This window comes from Mandrillus leucophaeus, unplaced genomic scaffold (assembly GCF_000951045.1).
Source record: "Mandrillus leucophaeus isolate KB7577 unplaced genomic scaffold, Mleu.le_1.0 Scaffold235, whole genome shotgun sequence".
In the NCBI taxonomy this organism is placed as follows: Eukaryota; Metazoa; Chordata; class Mammalia; order Primates; family Cercopithecidae; genus Mandrillus; species Mandrillus leucophaeus.
In genome coordinates this window covers 3,003,729-3,022,335 of record NW_012102421.1, presented here as the reverse complement: position 1 = coordinate 3,022,335, position 18,607 = coordinate 3,003,729, and the positions used below count along the sequence as shown (strand labels likewise).

Sequence of the window (18,607 nt, the reverse complement as noted above, 5' to 3'; positions counted from 1 at the left end):
AATCTAAACTAGGGTTTTGTTAACGAGGATTTTGTTATCCTCTGTATAGTTAGCAGGAAGTGGAGTGACACACTCCACAAAATACACTTTACAAAACGCTTTATAAATCTTTAGAAAAATGTAGTTTTTTTTTTTTTTCTTTCCTGGTAACCATGAGATGCTGATAATCTCTGCTCAAGCATGATTTCATCAGCACTTCTAAATTTCATGAGTAGGCACAATCTTTCCCTCAACACTCACAGTTTGGACTGTTACCCTCCCTTCCTTTGTCTCGAGGTCCAAAAATTACACAATATGCCACAGCCTGAGTCAACTCAGCACACACTTCCTGAGTTCCCAGAACTTAAAATAATTCAGAAAAAAGAAATGTGTGCTTTGGGAGGGGAGTTCATCTGGAAAGCTTATATGGGAAAGTTATGGTCTGAACTTCGAAGGGAATGTAAGATTTAGAGAGAGAGAAAGTTCTAAGGGATCTCATGCTGAGGATGGGGGTTTCCCTGACCTAGGAGCTGTAAAATATACATAAACATGGAGAATAAGGGATAAAATCAAAGAGAAAGGACTATCCAGGCTGGTGCTTCCCTGGGAGAGAACATTCTGTAGTCTCCTTTTTTGCTCCTTCCTCCTTCCCTAGCTCCTAGGTTTCAACTATTGCTCTAGATAGAATAATTACCTGCAAGAAAAGAAGCAGGTCTACTTCGATAGCTCAGACAGAAGATTAGGAAAGCTTTATTTGCCTATCTGGATATGCTTCTTTCCCTTTCTCCAAACCCTGAACTTAGAGGCCTCTACGAAGCTGAATAGAAACCTGTCGGGCAGCTTCACTGGGGAGATGAGAGGATGTGGGACTACTCACTAGCTTCAAATAGATGTGCAACAAGTAAATTACTGCATTTACAAGACCAAACATATTTTCATGCTGCCTTTTTTATGATGGTAGGGTGAAGTAGGAGGAAATGTGAATAGGATAGGGGAGATGAAAAGGGGAGAGAGGGAAGTAACTTAAACTCTTTGGAATGAGTATGTGTAGTCAAGACATGTTACGTCTTCACTAGTTAGCAAGGCACATTGCTCAGATTTTAGAAACTCAAAAGCAAAAGCTCTTTCTTCCACAGGCCGAGTGTTCGTCCACGAATGGGCCCATCTCCGTTGGGGTGTGTTTGATGAGTATAACAATGACAAACCTTTCTATATAAATGGGCAAAATCAAATTAAAGTGACAAGGTTAGTACTTCTTTTCATGTTATAATTCATTATTTGACTCTAAAATTGCTTATAACTTAAGCAATTAAATTATTGCCTAATTTAAGCAATCAATTTAATTGCAGCTAAAACTTAGTTGACAAGAAAGAGATCCTTTCATTTTTCAGTTCTTAGGTTATATGGCATTTTTCTTTAAATTGGTATTTATGTGGTTCAAATATCAAAACAGTATAAAAAGTGACACCTGTAGCTGTCTTGCTCGCAGCAGTATCTTCACTGTTTCCCCTCATGCCCTCTAAGTAACCACTTTGATTAGTTTCTTGTTTATTTTTTCAGTATTTCTTCAGGCAAATTCAAATGAATGGAAATATATGTTTTTCTTCCCTCTGTGTTTTTTAATTGCATAGGGTTCCATTATGTGACTGTACCATAATTTATCCAACCAGTCTCCTCTTGATGGACACATGGGTTGTTTCCCATCAACAATTACTGGGTCAAAGGGTGATTTGGGTAGCTATTGACTGCTTCTTCTCCTAAAAGTGGCACTATTTTTCATTCCCATCAACAATATTTGAGATTGCTTATTTAGGAAAGAATTCTGTTAAATATCATCATTACATGTTCATTCTCTTTTTTTCCCTGATACCAAGTGGAAATGAACTCAAAGGAGTGCTAACCCAGGATCTTGCCACTCATGTCCATCTGGATTTCCTGGTATCTTTTGCGTTGACTCTATTTAGTTGTTAAAGCCCTTGTTAATACAGAGCCCCTCCATCAAGATAAAATGCTTTAAAATAAAATAGAGTGCATTTCTAACTTAGTGAACTTTCTTAATAAAGCAGTTTTTTGTTTGTTTTTGTTGTTGTTTGTTTTTTGAGATGGAGTTTCGCTCCTGTTGCCCAGGCTGGAGTGCAATGGCACGATTTCAGCTCACCGAAACCTCCACCACCTGGGTTCAAGCAATTCTCCTGCCTCAGCCTCCTGAGTAGCTGGCATTACAGGCACCCACCATCACACCTGGCTAATTTTTGTATTTTTAGCAGAGACGGGTTTCACTATGTTAGCCAGGCTGGTCTTAAACTCCTGACCTCAGGGGATCCACCTGCCTCAGCCTCCCAAAGTAATGGGATTACAGGCGTAAGCCATAGCGCCCCGCCAGCAGAGCAGTTTTTAACGGTTTGTATATATCTAGCAGGCTACAATCCTTGAAACAATTATATGAGCTAGTCAAGAAGAAACATAAGTGTTTCTAAAATAGACCTAATTTCCAGTTTCTCTTTCCATTTTTAGGTGTTCATCTGACATCACAGGCATTTTTGTGTGTGAAAAAGGTCCTTGCCCCCAAGAAAACTGTATTATTAGTAAGCTTTTTAAAGAAGGATGCACCTTTATCTACAATAGCACCCAAAATGCAACTGCATCAATAATGTTCATGCAAAGTTTATCTTCTGTAAGTATGCCCTTGGAATGACACACTCTTGCAGGATTCCTTCTCTTCCCATGTTTCAAGTATTTAAATTATAAGACAATTAAGAGGCACTATACTTTAGAACTTGGGGGACCCTAGAGTTCATCTAGTTTTTATTCTACAGATTTAAAAATTGAAGCTCCCAAGATAATTACCAAAATGACACCTTTAGGAAAGTGACTATTTGCTTTCCTGGGAGGTTTAACAAGGGGACTCTGGGGACCACAAAATAAATTGTTCATATGCTGGTGTTCTTGTATCCTTTCATAAGAAATCACATTGGGTTAATGAGATTGATATAACAAATGGTTATAATTCTCTCGTTTGAGGTAGCAGGCCACTCTGTATTTGAAATGCATTTCCTAAATCTCTTTACTTTGTTTTGAATAGTCTAGAACTTAAAGGTAAGGTATCACCAGGGGAAGTCAACCAACTCTGCTTTGCAGAAACCCAACCTTGTCAATATTCCATGCTAACTAACTGACAAGAGACTAGCATATAAATCCAGAATATTATTTTTAAAATTATTAATTAAAAAGAGTACTCTGTCATGGGAATCTCATACGTGCATCCTCTGGCCAACTTATTTTCTCTCTGGATGAAGCAGCCTGGAACAGCCAATTCTCACCAGATGCAGGGTCAGAGAGCATGGAATCAGAAAGGAGGAAGTTAGGTGATTCAGAGGTTAGTAGCATCAGCCTTCATGACCTGATATATCTCTCTAAGTTCACAAAAACCTGTAAGTCACATCTGTGGGTCATCTCTTCACAGATCTGGGGGTACAGCCCACACATGCCTCTGTGGAGTTTTCTCTTTGTTTCCATGGCTGACCAATGCCCCTTGGATTGACATGCTATTTTATTTTACTCTGGTTTAGTCAGGACTAGAAGTTATTTTGTAACTTTAGGGTAATTTTTCATATTTCTTGTCCCATCCATTATGTTTCTTATTTATAGCTTTAATATCTGATACTAACCTAATGCATTTGATCCACATTATTTGTGACTAGGTACTATCTTCATGATGTTTTGAAAGACCTACTCATAAATATCTTGTCAGAAAAGTTTTACAATCCCATAACCATAGTCATGAAATGGAAGAAAAAGAGTTAAACAACGCAAAGCAAAATCAGATTCTGTTCCAGTCCCCACACCGTCCTAAGAAACTCATATCCTTGAGCAGTTATCAACCTTTCAAAGCTTCAGCTTTCTCTTCTATGAAATTAGAGCTGAGACAAGAGAGGCTATTCAGTTGCTTCTAGCTCTAAATTTCCATGGCTGTGTTAACAGAAAGTATCGACTCTTTGTAGGAATAGAGCCACTGGGAATAGATGGTTATGCATTACTTAGCAATGCAAACCACATTTTTAAGTGGGGGATTAACATAGGTTCAGTATCATTCAGTGAATTATATCTATATTTCTGTAAATTATATCTATTTTCCAAATTGAGTGAGAGGTGGGGGCATCAGGAAGTAAATTTGTTTATCCCCTTATCTATTTTTACAGAGATCAATATTTGAGGTAGAAAAATATATATTGACTGATCAACAAATAAAGGCGCAGTGGTCATTAAATATTATTCCAAGGAGTAGGCTTGGAATAGGAGTAGGTCATGATAACTTCTCCTGGCTGTTTTCTTAACACAATATTGTGCTAAGGGAGGAGGGAGATTGTTTCTTTTGTTTTTCAAGACTAAGATTATGTGTATATATACACATATATGGTTTGTTATCTAATACCAATAAACTTTAATAGAGATTGCTCTCAGACCGCAAAGGTGCTAGTGTTTCCAGCAAGAAAGCCAAGGTTTATTTGTAAATTTGATGTCATTCTTGAAGGAAAGAGGTATATCACTGTACCACTTTTGATTTCTTTTCTTTCAGTTCACCTTTTCTTTTACCTATACTTCCTTGAGAATGAGAACTATGTTTGCTTTGGGAGGCATTCCTTTCTTTATTAAAGACAGTTTTTGTTTCCAGGTGGTTGAATTTTGTAATGCAAGTACCCACAACCAAGAAGCACCAAACCTACAGAACCGGATGTGCAGCCTCAGAAGTGCATGGGATGTAATCACAGACTCCGCTGACTTTCACCACAGCTTTCCCATGAATGGGACTGAGTTTCCGCCTCCTCCCACATTCTCGCTTGTACAGGCTGGTGACAAAGTGGTCTGTTTAGTGCTGGATGTGTCCAGCAAGATGGCAGAGGTAACATTTTGAACGAAAATGAATGTAAACATTTATCATTTTTTCTATCAGTTCTTTATTATTTTATTTTAAGTTCCAGGGTACATGTGCAGGATGTACAAGTTTGTTACACAGGTAAACGTGTGCCGTAGTGGTTTGCTGCACCTATCAACCCATCACCTAGGTAGTAAGCCCCGCCTGCATTAACCATTTATCCTGATGCTCGCCCTCCCCGCTGTCCTCCAGGCTGGATGGAGTGCAGTGGCACAGTTTCAGCTCACTGCAGCCTCGACCTCTAGGGCTCAAGTGGTCTTCCCATCTCAGTCTTCCAAGTAGCTGGGACTGCAGGCGCGGGACACCATGCCTCTTCTATCAGTTTTTAATTATTTTTATTTTCAGGAAGTAAGGGTGATAGTTGGAGGAGGCAAAAGGTTTGGAATAGTCAAGGACATCCTATTTTTCGGGGGTTGGGAGGAACAAATTCAGAATGTGGCCAAAAGTTGAGATAATGCAGATAAATGAAATCCACAGATAATTTCTAATGCTTATTTTTGCTACTAATTGAAACTCTTTTCAACCAAGATCCTTTTCCAAAATTCTTACCTATTACAATCCAAAATTCTATATATAACGAAAAGTTGCTGCTGGCTACATTCTACTCACAGGTAAATATCCCTGGTTGAGGAAGTAGACTGTGAATTTGCAGTGAAAGTGAATGTCCATTATATGGCTATTTTCCACATCATTGTGTACAGAAGACCATATCTCAGTCATCTAGCAATCTAGCAGCCTCCAGCTGCTTTAACTGATTAAAGTCTTTGTCTCCACAATCAGGCAGCTGTGTTTTAATCCTGGCTCCTTCACTACTGTGTAATATGTCTTTGTTATAAAGAGCATGATAGCCTCTCTGAAGCAGTTTTCTCACCTGTAAGATAGGGATAATAATGCCTACTTTTATGAGAGTCAGCTTTTAAAGTTTTAGGAAATCTGCAAACCAGTAATTAAACGTAGTTATTAATAACAATTAAATGATATAAGCTTACAATAAAATATATGAAAACAAATATACGAAATACTCAAAACTCAACACTTCTTAATTTTTCCTACTATTTTTTACTATTATCTGTGCCCAGGGTCAGCAAACTATGTCCCACTACCTGTTTTGCATGGCTCATAAAATAAGGACAGGTTTACATCTTAAATGGTTAAAAAAAAATCAAGCGGCTTTTTCATGACATGTGAAAATTATATGAAATTTGCCCACAAATAATTTTATTGGAATATAGCAATGCTCATTTGTCAACATATTATCTATGGATACTTTATTGCTACAGTAGCAGAGTTGGGGAGTTGCAACAGGGAACTTATGGCCAGCAAAGCCTAAATTATTTACTATCTGGCCCTTCACAGAAAACTTCTGCTGATCCCTGAGCTAAATTCTTGAGGTTATTTCTGGTCTATTGCATTTGTATGGATGTGCCACTACAATTTCATCCTAACTGTGCACTCAGTGACGTCACATTAACAGCAGGAAATCAACCATGGTTTCACACATGGAAGAATATTTACCACACAGAAACTGGCGTTTGCTACGAGTCAGGCCTGCCTGCTCTCTCCCTCCCTTTTTCCCTTCCTTTCTTTTATTCTTCATCAGAAAACTGTTATTAAACATTTACCAGCATACCACTGTCTACTTCATAGGGTTATTGAGGGGGGAGTAAATGAGATAATATGACATTTTTAGTTCAAAATAAATAATAAGTGGTAGCTGTTTATTTTAATAGTAACTTGTCCAAGGAGAGAATTTATCCCCTCATGCTCTGTGGATCAATAGTCCTGGAACACTTGCCTTTTTGGCTGATACCTGAAAAACTAAAAACTCTACTAATATAGCCAGCATTTGAATTATTTTGCTATGTTGCCTACCTGCAGTTGACTAGGGCATGTTTTTTGTTTGTTTGTTTGTTTGTTTGTTTGTGATGGAGTTTCGCTCTTATTGCCCAGGCTGGAGTACAATGGCACGATCTCAGCTCAATGCAACCTCCGCCTTCCAGATTCAAGCAATTCTTCTGCCTCAGCTTCCCTAGTAGCTGGGATTACAGGCATGTGCCACCATGCCTGGCTAATTCTGTATTTTTAGTAGAGACGCGGTTTCTCCATGGTTGGTCAGGCTGGTCTCGAACTCCTGACCTCAGGTGATCTGCTGCCTTGGCCTCCCAAAGTGCTGCGACTACAGGCATGAGCCACCATGCCTGGCGGCATGCTTTTCTTAAATATGGTCTCAGAGTAATTTATATTGGCTATCTGCCTGTATTGAGCAAGAATGGATGGAGTGAAGAGGAAAGATGATGGTACTTGAGAGTAGACCTGAAATATGTGGAAGAGAAATAAGCCCAAAGTAACAAACTCATGGCAAACCAAACTTTCCTCCCTTTTCCTGCCAACAACAGTCATTAAACCATTATTGCCATTCATTCATTTATCAGGTGCCTGCGCTGCACTGGCCTGAGGGATATGGAGATGACAAGAACAGTATCTCTGCTTTGAAATGCTTACAGTTAATGAGGGACACAGGGCACACACATGTGAATAGATACAATACAATGTGACCACGCTCCACAGAGATGTAAGTTACTATGTGAGCACTGAAGAGGCAGCACCTGGTGCTGTAGCAGAAAGTGGTCAAGGAAGATTTCACTGAGAGAATCAACTTGGAGTTGAATCTTGAAGGATTCAACTAGGTGCTTGCTAGGTTGGGTGATGTACGGAAACAGAAGAAAAGAGAACATTTGTGGGAAGGGAAAAATGTGTGCAGTGACCAAGAGGCAAAATAAGAAGGATTTGTTCAAGGGAAGGGCATTCATTTGTATGACACTGGATGGATCTGAGAGGTGGCGAATGGGATAGAGACATAGGTGTGGATTTGAGAGAAATTTAAGATATTGAGTCGATGGGACCTCTTCAAGAATATGGAGGCTGGTAACAGAAATGGTAAGAGAGTCCTGGGTTGCTGGCTTAGCTAGCTGGGAGTAGAGATCAAGATTGGAAGTGATGACCTGATGGCCATGAAGATGGCAATAGCTATTCTATTGTGAGTGCGTACTCAGTATCCATTTCGCAGATGAGAAAACGGAAGCTAAAAAAAAAAAAAAAAAAAAAAAGAAGTAATTTTACTATGATCACATAATTAGCAAAAGTTGAAGGCAGAGTTCTAAGACCTTGTTTTACCCCCTTTACAACTTACTTCGCAATATTGTAAGAGAAAGAGTATTTGAATTCAAAGTGTAGAGTTGCCATCTTCACGGTTGTCAAATCATCACTCCCAACTAGTTAAGCCAGAAACCTGTGTCCTAAGAAGTGTGAAATGCAGGTCTAGATCCAACCAGGAAGATGCCTGAGTTGGAGATAGAGATCAGAGTCATCCCTGAGTGGGTGGTCATTGAAGCTCAGCTTGCTGCTCCTCTCTTTTCCCAGAGCTTTCAAAACAAGTGACCCCAGTGAATTAATCAATAGCATCACCTGCCCAAAACTGGTCACTAATATACTTTAAACCTGGTTAGCCCTTCATGGTTTAACTGTACTGCCATATATGTATCTCACTTGATCCTCACAGCAATTCTAATTTAATAAACAAGAAAGCTATCGTCCTCACCCTATAGATGAAGTACCCAGCCTAAGGTGACCACAATAGCAGAGGGTAGTGCCAGGGCAGATCATGGATCCTCTGACTGCCACTCCTCTCTAGCAAAGGTCTCTTTGCAATGTTTCCTTTTACCTGGACTGCATTTTTAAAACAGCAGTTACAAATCTCGTCTCAGCTGGGTTCATGGATCTTTGAATTCTGGGTTGGAGTGAAATAGTGGGGATGATGAGAAACAGAGAGTGGTAAATTACGAACATCTTGTTGGGGGCAGAGCCCCAAGCCACTCCCTCTTCCCTGAAAGCGTTCATTTTTGAGCCTGCAATTAATCAAACAATATTCTAATATTATGTTACTCTTTAAAGCTCAAAAAATTATGATACAACATCTCTAAAGAATTAGCAGAGATGTTTGCTAATTGAGTTACTTCATCATACTTTTGTCTACCAACCAAATGTTGCCATTTTCTTTTTTCCTTTTTGGGACATAGGCTGACAGACTCCTTCAACTACAACAAGCCGCAGAATTTTATTTGATGCAGATTGTTGAAATTCATACCTTCGTGGGCATTACCAGTTTCGATAGCAAAGGAGAGATCAGAGCTCAGCTACACCAAATTAACAGCAATGATGATCGAAAGTTGCTGGTTTCATATCTGCCCACCACTGTATCAGCTAAAACAGAAGTCAGCATTTGTTCAGGGCTTAAGAAAGGATTTGAGGTACAGTAGAGCATCCTAAGCCTTGGATCACCATCATTTTCCTTTCCTTCATTTGGTATACGAGGTTTCCTCTGATGGGGGGCAGTCTGTTACAGGGTGGTCATAACAGCCTCAACTATGAAAGTAATGATGGATTATCTTTAAAGTCAGGAGCCGTGCCTTATTCACCATTGTACTCCTTGTGCCTAGCAAAGTACATAGCATAAAATAGTTGCTTAATAAATGCTTGTTGACAGAATGAGCAAATAAATGAATACAATGGACAAGACTAGAGAACCTAAACAACATCTGGGCATTTTCTAAACTGTTCCTAGTCATTCTGGGACTGTCTCAGCTGCGGCCATTTTTCCCTTTCAATTTTCTTGTCAAAATTAGCATGTCTGGCTTCTGTCTATAGTCATTCTAGACTTCAAGCATATCAGAACCAATTAAGGCCAGAATTGTGTTTCAGTAATGACAGAGTTTATTTAAATCAATACAAGTTTGAATTCAGCATCTGGGATGCTTATCTGATAGCAAACAAGACACATCAGCTATGGTTGTTGCTGCCCATAGTCTAAACCTTGGCTATCTATTGAAATCACCTGGGGATTAAAAAAATACTAATGCGTGAGTCTCACCCCCAGAGATTCTGATTTGATTGATCTGGGATGTGATCTGACCATTAAAATTGTTTAAGTCTCCCCATCTGATTCTAATGTGTAGCCAAGACTGAGAACCACTGCTCTAGGCCCTCTTATTGGTCACTTGCTGGATCTCAGAGGCAAGCCTCTCACACTATGATGTATTCCATATCCTCTATGATACAGTTCTAAACTATGGGGACATCTTGACGATTCAGGCAGGAAAAGTCCCTGCTCACAAGCACACTGGCAGTGGAATGTAGGGTGACAAGTGCTGTGATGGGTTGAGGTAAAACTTGAGTGGGGATGGGCGTGGGGTGGAGGAGCTACAGTGGGAATTTGGATGACAGATAATTCTTTTGTTCAATAAAACAATTTGAACTACACTTCCTTCCAAATGACTAATTCTGTATGTTCAGGTGGTTGAAAAACTGAATGGAAAAGCTTATGGCACTGTGATGATATTAGTGACCAGTGGAGACGATAAGCTTATTGGCAATTGCTTACCCACTGTGCTCAGCAGTGGTTCAACAATTCACTCCATTGCCCTGGGTTCATCTGCAGCCCCAAATCTGGAGGAATTATCACGTCTTACAGGTAATAAACTTTTAAAAACATACCTTTTGGAGCATTTCCCTTTAACTTGAATATCCAATACACAACTATGAAACTCATTATATGGCTTAATTGAAAATATAGAAACTTTTTAAAACACACACACACATTACTAAAATCGATCAATATTTTGCTGATTTTTTTTTTTACATTTTCCCTAAAGGTTCTAATTCTATACATCCAAAAAATAATATTTTATAATTCTGTGTTAAGCCAGTGTGAACATGCATAATCATGGAGCTAAAACATATGTTTAAGATTAAATGCTTTGTGGCCGGGCACAGTGGCTAACGCCTGTAATCCCAGCACTTTGGGAGGCTGAGGTGGGCAGATCACTTGAGGTCAGGAGTTTGAGACCAGTCTGGCCAACACGGTAAAACCCCACTTCTACTAAAAATACAAAAATTAGCCGAGCATGGTGGCAGGTGCCTATAATCCCAGCTACTCAGGAGTCTGAGGCAGGAGAATCACTAGAACTCAGGAGGCAGAGGTTGCAGTGACCTGAGATTGCACTACTGTACTCCAGCCTGGGTGACAGAGCGAGACCTCATCTCAAAACAGAAAAAAGATTAAATGCACTAACTTCTATAGTAGTGACACACACAGTGTTTTAAGATACATATCTTTTTATACTAAATGAGGCACAGAATAATTTTCTCTTATATTCCTTATTCAATAAAAAATGGGCATGCTGATTTGACAATTGAAAGGTTTTATTGAATTATCTTTAAAAGCAAAGTTTTCAGAATATAAATGTAAACATAGGGACGTAAATAGCAATGAACCTAAATTATCTTAAAATTACTTTAATCTTGAGTATTCGATAAATATTTATTGAGTTCTTATGTACTGTGCGTAAGTTCTAGGCCCTGGCAATACACTCATGGATAGAATAGCTGAAACCACTTGCCTAGGGCCACTTACCATGTAGTTGTATAGGGTGTCAGGCAAAACAAGTCAAGCATAGCACCCATTTCCCCAAAACAAACACTCTAATGCCAAGAAAGTTTGTTGGAAAAGGCCTAACATTTTTATTTTTGTTTTATTTTACCCATTTTAATAGTGAACATCCCTATCATGTATTTCAGGAGGTTTAAAGTTCTTTGTTCCAGATATATCAAACTCCAATAGCATGATTGATGCTTTCAGTAGAATTTCTTCTGGAACTGGAGACATTTTCCAGCAACGTATTCAGGTCAGAATTTTCTCAATGTTATATTTCCAGGTGGGGAGTGGGAAGGGAGAAGGAAACAAGGAAACTGACGAATTGTGCTACTTGCTTCATTAACCTTACTTGAATATGTAACAGCCTGTGTATGAAAGGCTTTTAAAAGGCTGCTTGGCATCACCAGAGCCAGGCTTTCAGCCCTAGGAGCCATTTACCAAAATTGCCACCTCAGCTTTTCAAAGTCTACGAGTGGAGCTTGCTCCTTCCTTGTGGCTCAAAGTGCAGATGGGGGAGTGGCAGAGGCAAAGTGCAGAAGAAAAATAAGAAACTGTGAATTTAGTTTTAGTGTCGTAGTAACTTTCCACCAATCAGAATTCATCTTATTTTTGCTTCTTCAACATCTCTGAAGCTCTTCCTTGTATAAGGGGTATCAACTATTTCATTAAATTCTAACTACCACAAATATCTAAATATCTCTTTGACTACCACAACTTACATGATTTTGCTCACCAAAGCTTCCTCTAGTTAAGTTATTTTTATAGGGCCATTTTTTTTTCTTTCCAAAGTACTTTAAAGATATTTTGGACATAACTGAATAATGTTTTGAACAAAATTTCATCTATAGTTTCCTCACAGATGGCAAGTGTACCTGCCAAGTTAATGGCTTGATGTGACCAATGCAGCCTGTCAATTCTTGTTAGGAAATATTTAACATGAAGATTATATTTACACAGTGAAGGCAATAACCACGATTCCATAATAAGAAGTAAAAATGTGAATTACAAATGACAATATCTAGTACAGATTAGGCTATAATTGGTTCTTCTGATAATGCTCAATCTTTATGCCCTGTGACTTCCTCTTCAATAATATGGAATAAAAACAATTGTTTTAAAAAGTAAAAAACAAATTTAACAAAATATTATTCGTATGGGATCAAATTAGCCTTAACATTCCCAAACTTGTCCCCCTCCCCAAAAGCTGTTGAGGTCATTAGCCCCACTGGCCTGAGGTGGGAACTACATGTAAATCCCCTTCAACAGCCCAGGGCCCAGCATAGCATGTGGCACAGAAGTCAGCAATCCATAAGTATTTCTTGAATTGACTTGAACAAACAATTCACAACGCCTTTGCTGTTATCTACCAATATAATTTTACATGCTTTGCAGGTTTCAGCAATTTAACGAAGCATTACTAATGTGTTTGTTTAATAAATGTAAATTTTCAAAGTTATTTAGAGACTTGTAGCCACTGGAAATACATAGTGATTAAATGCGGGGGCTCTGGTGTCAGGACCACTGGGTTTTATCACAGTTCCACCTTCTTGCTATGTGACATCGGCAAATTACTTCTCCAAGCCTACTCTTCTCATCTCTAAAATGTGGATAACAATAGTATTTATCACAGAGGATTTTTATAAGGATCAAGTAAGATTGTGAAGCCTTTAGCACAGTGCCAGGCAAACGTTTGTACTCTGTACATGTTACACATGCATGTGCAAACACATGGCTTATTGTGAATGGCTAAATAACTTTTTTTTGTTTGTTTGAGATGGAGTCTCACTCTGTTGCCCAGGCTGGAGTGCAGCGGCATGATCTCAGCTCATTGCAACCTCCACCTCCTTGCTTCAAGCAATTCCCCTGCCTCAGCCTCCCAAGTAGCTGCTGGGATTACAGGCACATGCCACCACACCCGGCTAATTCTTTTGTATTTTTAGTAGAGACAGTGTTTCACCGTGTTGGCCAGACTGGTCTCAAACTCCTGACCTCAGGCAATCCACCTACCTCGGCCTCCCAAAGTGCTGGGATTACAGAAATGAGCCACTGTGACCAATCTAAATAATTTTTTAATGTGGTAAAACCAAGCCAAAACCCAAGTTTGTATTTCTTATCAAAATATGTAAAAGGATCTGGACAAATTATATACAAATTAATAAAATTTAAGCATATTCACAAATGAAAATTTTTAAAAGCTTGTTATTATAATTGCTGATCTGAGGCCAATGTTAGTTTGGATAAGAGATAATATGAGGACAACTAAAATCTCTTAGCAAATAATGAAATGACACTTGCATTAACTACAACAAAATGTTTTATACCTACTGTACTTAAATAACATGCAATATTTTGCTTTGCAAAGTATTTTTATATGAAAAATGATGTATAACTATAGTACCTGTCAGAATTAAATTATTTTTATTTTTTCCAATTCATTGTTGCTTGTTATAAAAGAAAAAGATGGAATGATTATGCATACACCAGAAACTCTAATATATATCTTCTCTTTAACAGCTTGAAAGTACAGGTGAAAATGTTAAACCTTACCATCAATTGAAAAACACGGTGACTGTGGATAACACTGTCGGCAATGACACTATCTTTCTAGTTACGTGGCAGACCAGTGGTCCTCCTGAGATTATGTTATTTGATCCTGATGGAAGAAAATACTACACAAATAATTTTATCACCAATCTAACTTTTCGGACAGCTAGTCTTTGGATTCCAGGAACAGCTAAGGTAGGTGTTGTGAGCTTGTTCCTAAGGACAACATTCTGCCAAGTTTATGATTTTCAGTTGAATTGCATGATTAAATGCATTGTGTAAAGAAAATCTTGTTTTAATATATCCAAAGTTTACTTTAAATTTATGAGGCCATTTTGTGAATATTAAAAATTTAAGAGGAATAACTGAAGTATATTCTCAGTTTTAAATATTAGATATCAAACACTTCAACACTGAAAATTAGTATTTCCACTAGTATTACAATTAAATTTTTTTCTAGCCTACATGTTTCTTTACATAATCCATATAAACACACTTTTCTATATGCTTAGAAAAAATCTCTACTTAGAATTTATAATATGAATACATGCAATGTATATGGTTTTTAGCATCTACTGGGTGTACTGGGTCTTGTTCTAGGTACTTTGCAATAAAATGTCATGGTGAGAGTATGAACAGGATACTATCAGAACATACAAGAGGGTGGGAGGAAGAATGCTTCCTGGAAGCAAAGACATCAAAATGGAAATATAAGGAATAACGGGGCCAGAGGTGGGTATGACATTCTGGGCAAAGGAAACAGCACATAGAAAGACTCAGATAAAAAGAACATGACTTCATAGAACTAGAGTAGTTGAATAGAGTAGGGTAGTCTATAAGGTAGGGATGTAGGCAAAGGAAGGAGAGGGGAGTAGTGAGGCTAGACAGATAAACAGGAGCTGTGTTAGCAAGGGCTTTGCACAACAGTAAAGTGAACAGGGGCTTGAATCCTGAAATGAAAGGGAACCACTAATGGTTCTAAGGAGAATTGTAAGTTGATCAGATTCACTCTTGCACTGCCTGAATTCAGTGCCTCCTCACTTGCTGCCCCACTCACTGCTGCTGTTGTTACTGTTGTTGTTGTTGTTGTTGTTGTTGTTGTTGAGACAGAGTCTTGCTCTGTCACCCAGGCTGGAGTGCAGTGGCACAATCTCAGCTTACTGCAACCTTCACCTCCCAGGTTCAAGCGATTCTCCTGCCTCAGCCTCCCGAGTAGCTGGGACTACAGGCACTTGCCACCATGTCTGGCTAGTTTCTGTATTTTTTGGTAGAGATGAGGTTTCACCATATTGGCCAGGCTAGTCTCAAACTCCTGACGTCAAGTGATCTGCCTGCCTTTGCCTCCTGAAGTGCTGGGACTGCAGGTGTGAGCCACCGTGCCTGCCACCCTCTCGACAGCCCCTTAACTAGCCTCTTTGACTCTAAACTGCCATCCTCCAGTGCATTCTTTACCTCTATCAAAGTGATCCTTCTGAAGCACAAATCAGTGTGTCTCTTGTTCAAAACCTTGTTGGTGGTTTCAGAATAAAATCCAAGTGGTAACTCTTACATACCAGACCCTTCATGTTTTGGCTTCTACCCAAGCTTCTCTCTTAACTTCTTCGATGCTCTGCTCCTGTTGAACTTTTCTCCAAATTCATCATGTTCTTTTCACACCTGTGTATAAGGGCCAGGGACAACTTTACCTACTTCTTGCTCCCCTTGCCTGACCTCTTGGTCTGGATTAGATGCCCTGTATCGAAACATTTATTGCACTCAGATAACTTTTTGATGTGGAAGTTCCTGCCATGCATCTGTCACTAATGTTATGATTCAAACAAACAAAAAACATGGTGCTTGAATCATGACTAATGGAAAATGGTGAAGCTCATGAATCCCAATGAAGAAAGATGGCTAGGGTGTGGTGCATCTTAATTCTCCACCCTGAGTTACACTTCAACCCCTTGCTTTTCTGTTCTTCCTTCTGCTTTGTTGTGTTTCTCTTGTTACTTCTGGGGGTTTGATAAGGAGCAGCAGCAGAAGTCAGGAAAAAGCAATATAAAGTATAGCTTAATCAAAAGGATGAATTTCTTCTATATTATAATTTTAGTCTTTTTCTTTCAGATTTTCTTTTTTGTCGGTTTTTCCCAGGCAGATAGGCAAGAGTGGTGTTTAACAGTATTTCTATAAATTACTCAAATTAGATATTGTATAATCCTGACCTATTAAAAATAGTAGGTCCTTTTCTTGGTCCCTAAGAGTGTATGTGTTTTTTGCTGATTGAGATTTCTCAGTGTGGAGTTTTGTGGGAAGTGGAATGAAAGAAGGATATTGTTGCCTTTTTAGTCCATGGTGTCCACATAAATTATAATGGTCCACTTAATTTGATGTAATTTTCTCAGTTACGAAGAGAAATGAAAAACATTTAAACTCCTTTTTGGGGAAGGGGCTCAGATTAATATCTGTAAAGTACTTTGAAGCTGGACACTATTATTGTTATGTTCTAAAAATGGGAATCAAGATGTATCCTCCCTCACTCCAAATAAATCCGAGGTGTAATTCCTAAAGAATCACCTAGAAAGACAGGTGACTTATGCTATGAAAGCCATGTAAATATGAATTTATTTATCCCTTAACCAATGCTACTTTTCCTGGCATCTTTTTGTAGTATTTTTAAAAGTGTAACATCAACAAAACAAGAGCAAAATTCTCCAGCAGCTTAGATGTATGCTTTCGAATTAGGGTTGATTTTTTTTTCACACTTTCCAAAACAATAAGACTTGTTTTACAGCCTGGACACTGGACTTACACACTGAACAATACCCACCATTCTCTGCAAGCCCTGAAAGTGGCAGTGACCTCTCGTGCCTCCAACTCAGCTGTGCCCCCAGCCACTGTGGAAGCCTTTGTGGGAAGAGACAGCCTCCATTTTCCCCAGCCTGTGATGATTTATGCCAATGTGAGACAGGGATTTTATCCCATTCTTAATGCCACTGTCACTGCCACAGTTGAGCCAGAGACTGGAGATCCTGTTACACTGAGACTTCTCGATGATGGAGCAGGTAAAAAGGAATGTCTTGACATTTTATCATGTTCTCAACAGCTCTTATGATATGATGCGGTAGTATCAGTATTAAGCCTATCTGTAAGATTCCTTCAGTTCAGTAATTTTTCTTAATCTTACAATATTCTCAAATTCTCATAGAATCACTGATATTTCCATGTTAGCATGGAAAAAGAGAGTCCTCTTGAGGATCCTCATAGTGTCTATGTTTGAGCAAAGGGTGGGAGGCAGCCGCTGGACACTTTGGTCCTGGCTTCCATTTGATGAAGTCATACGGGAGCAGGCTTCTATGTCCTTACGACATACTTATATTCCTCTAAGAGTCATCAGCTTTATTATTCACTGAAGTAATCAGACTGGACTGTTAAAGTAGGAAATGAAAATCAGAAGGGAGGTGCAGTGACAGTGAACCCACTTTTTCCCTTTGGACCCCAGTTGTGAAGAAAAAATTGGAAACTGAACTTGTGACCTATAAGATGACCCTAGACCCAAGAGGCTGGGTTGATGAGAGGGCACAGCTCATTTCTAGCACAGCCACTGCCTTTTACATGTGTGATTTGGTCCCAAGAAGACCCAGCCTGCAAGTCTAGAGGAATCAGAATAGATAAAAGCTCTCATTCTGCACTTACAGCGTTCAGAGCCTGGTCATCATACATTATAGATGGTACAGCATCCAGCCAGGTAAACAGCAGCACTTGGGCTCCTTTGAAAAACAAATTCCTTTGTTGTTCCATCTTTCCTATTTGGTTATTTTCCTAAACTACATTCTTAGAATGGCGGTAGACCTGCCTCTGTTGGCAGCCCGAAGTGTTTGATCTACTAACAAAATTATATTCTTTTGCCCTGTTGTTTCAAAGTTCATCTTTTTTCAAGAGTCTTAAGTTCGGTAGCCCATTAGTATCTTGCCATGGCAATCATGTATGATGTGCAGGAAAACAAAAGTTCATTCAGAGGGTTTTGGTTCAAGTCCACCTCAGGGGGATACCAGAGAAGTCTTCTTGTTTTGCCTATTGGATTGGATCCAAATGAACTTCTCATGCTCTGATGGCTTATCCATGGTTGTACCTTTCAATTTTTGTTTATGGTCCAAAAATGCACTTTTGTAGAATGTTTCTCTCTTGCCCCACCCTGTGGGCTGGCCTGGAGAACAGAGCCTACTCTCCTAGGGAAAATCATCTGATTCAGCTCAATAGGCTTTTATATTATTCCCTGGAACTATTTTATTTGTTTGCTATCTAAATGTATACCCTAAAAAAAGAAGCAATAAAAAATACTGCTCAGGCATCAAAATGTAAATTGTTTCCCCTCCAATCAATACCTAACATGTATGTACACAGTTGTTTAATACTTACTTTTATAATGGAAGCAGTATTTATCTGCTCAGTAAATGAACTATAATAAAACTTATACCTCTGAAATAATTTACAATTTAAAATGTACTTTTTCATGCATATTCTCAAATAATCATCACAACAACCCTGCAAGATAAGTTATCTCCATTTTATAGATGAGATAACTGAGGCTCAGAGACATGAAGCCTCATAGCTACTAAGTGACAGATGCAGGCCTTCAAACCAATTCCTCTGTCTCCCAAGCCAATGTTCTTTCCCCATTTCTT

General features: G+C 38.9%; 1 protein-coding gene across 2 annotated transcripts in view; it reads left to right on the top strand.

Annotated features, from left to right (window-relative positions):
- CLCA2 (chloride channel accessory 2) overlaps positions 1–18,607 on the top strand; it is a 44,423-nt gene that overhangs the window by 7,036 nt on the left and 18,780 nt on the right. Inside the window, exons 4-11 of one of the 2 annotated variants that reach the window (XM_011982103.1) lie at positions 1,116–1,224; positions 2,494–2,653; positions 4,652–4,879; positions 8,989–9,219; positions 10,262–10,439; positions 11,546–11,652; positions 13,917–14,141; positions 16,717–16,987. In XM_011982103.1, coding sequence (XP_011837493.1) covers positions 1,116–1,224; positions 2,494–2,653; positions 4,652–4,879; positions 8,989–9,219; positions 10,262–10,439; positions 11,546–11,652; positions 13,917–14,141; positions 16,717–16,987 — 1,509 coding nt within the window. The remainder of the gene's footprint in view (positions 1–1,115; positions 1,225–2,493; positions 2,654–4,651; positions 4,880–8,988; positions 9,220–10,261; positions 10,440–11,545; positions 11,653–13,916; positions 14,142–16,716; positions 16,988–18,607) is intronic. The other variant, XM_011982102.1, reaches the window with a different exon arrangement.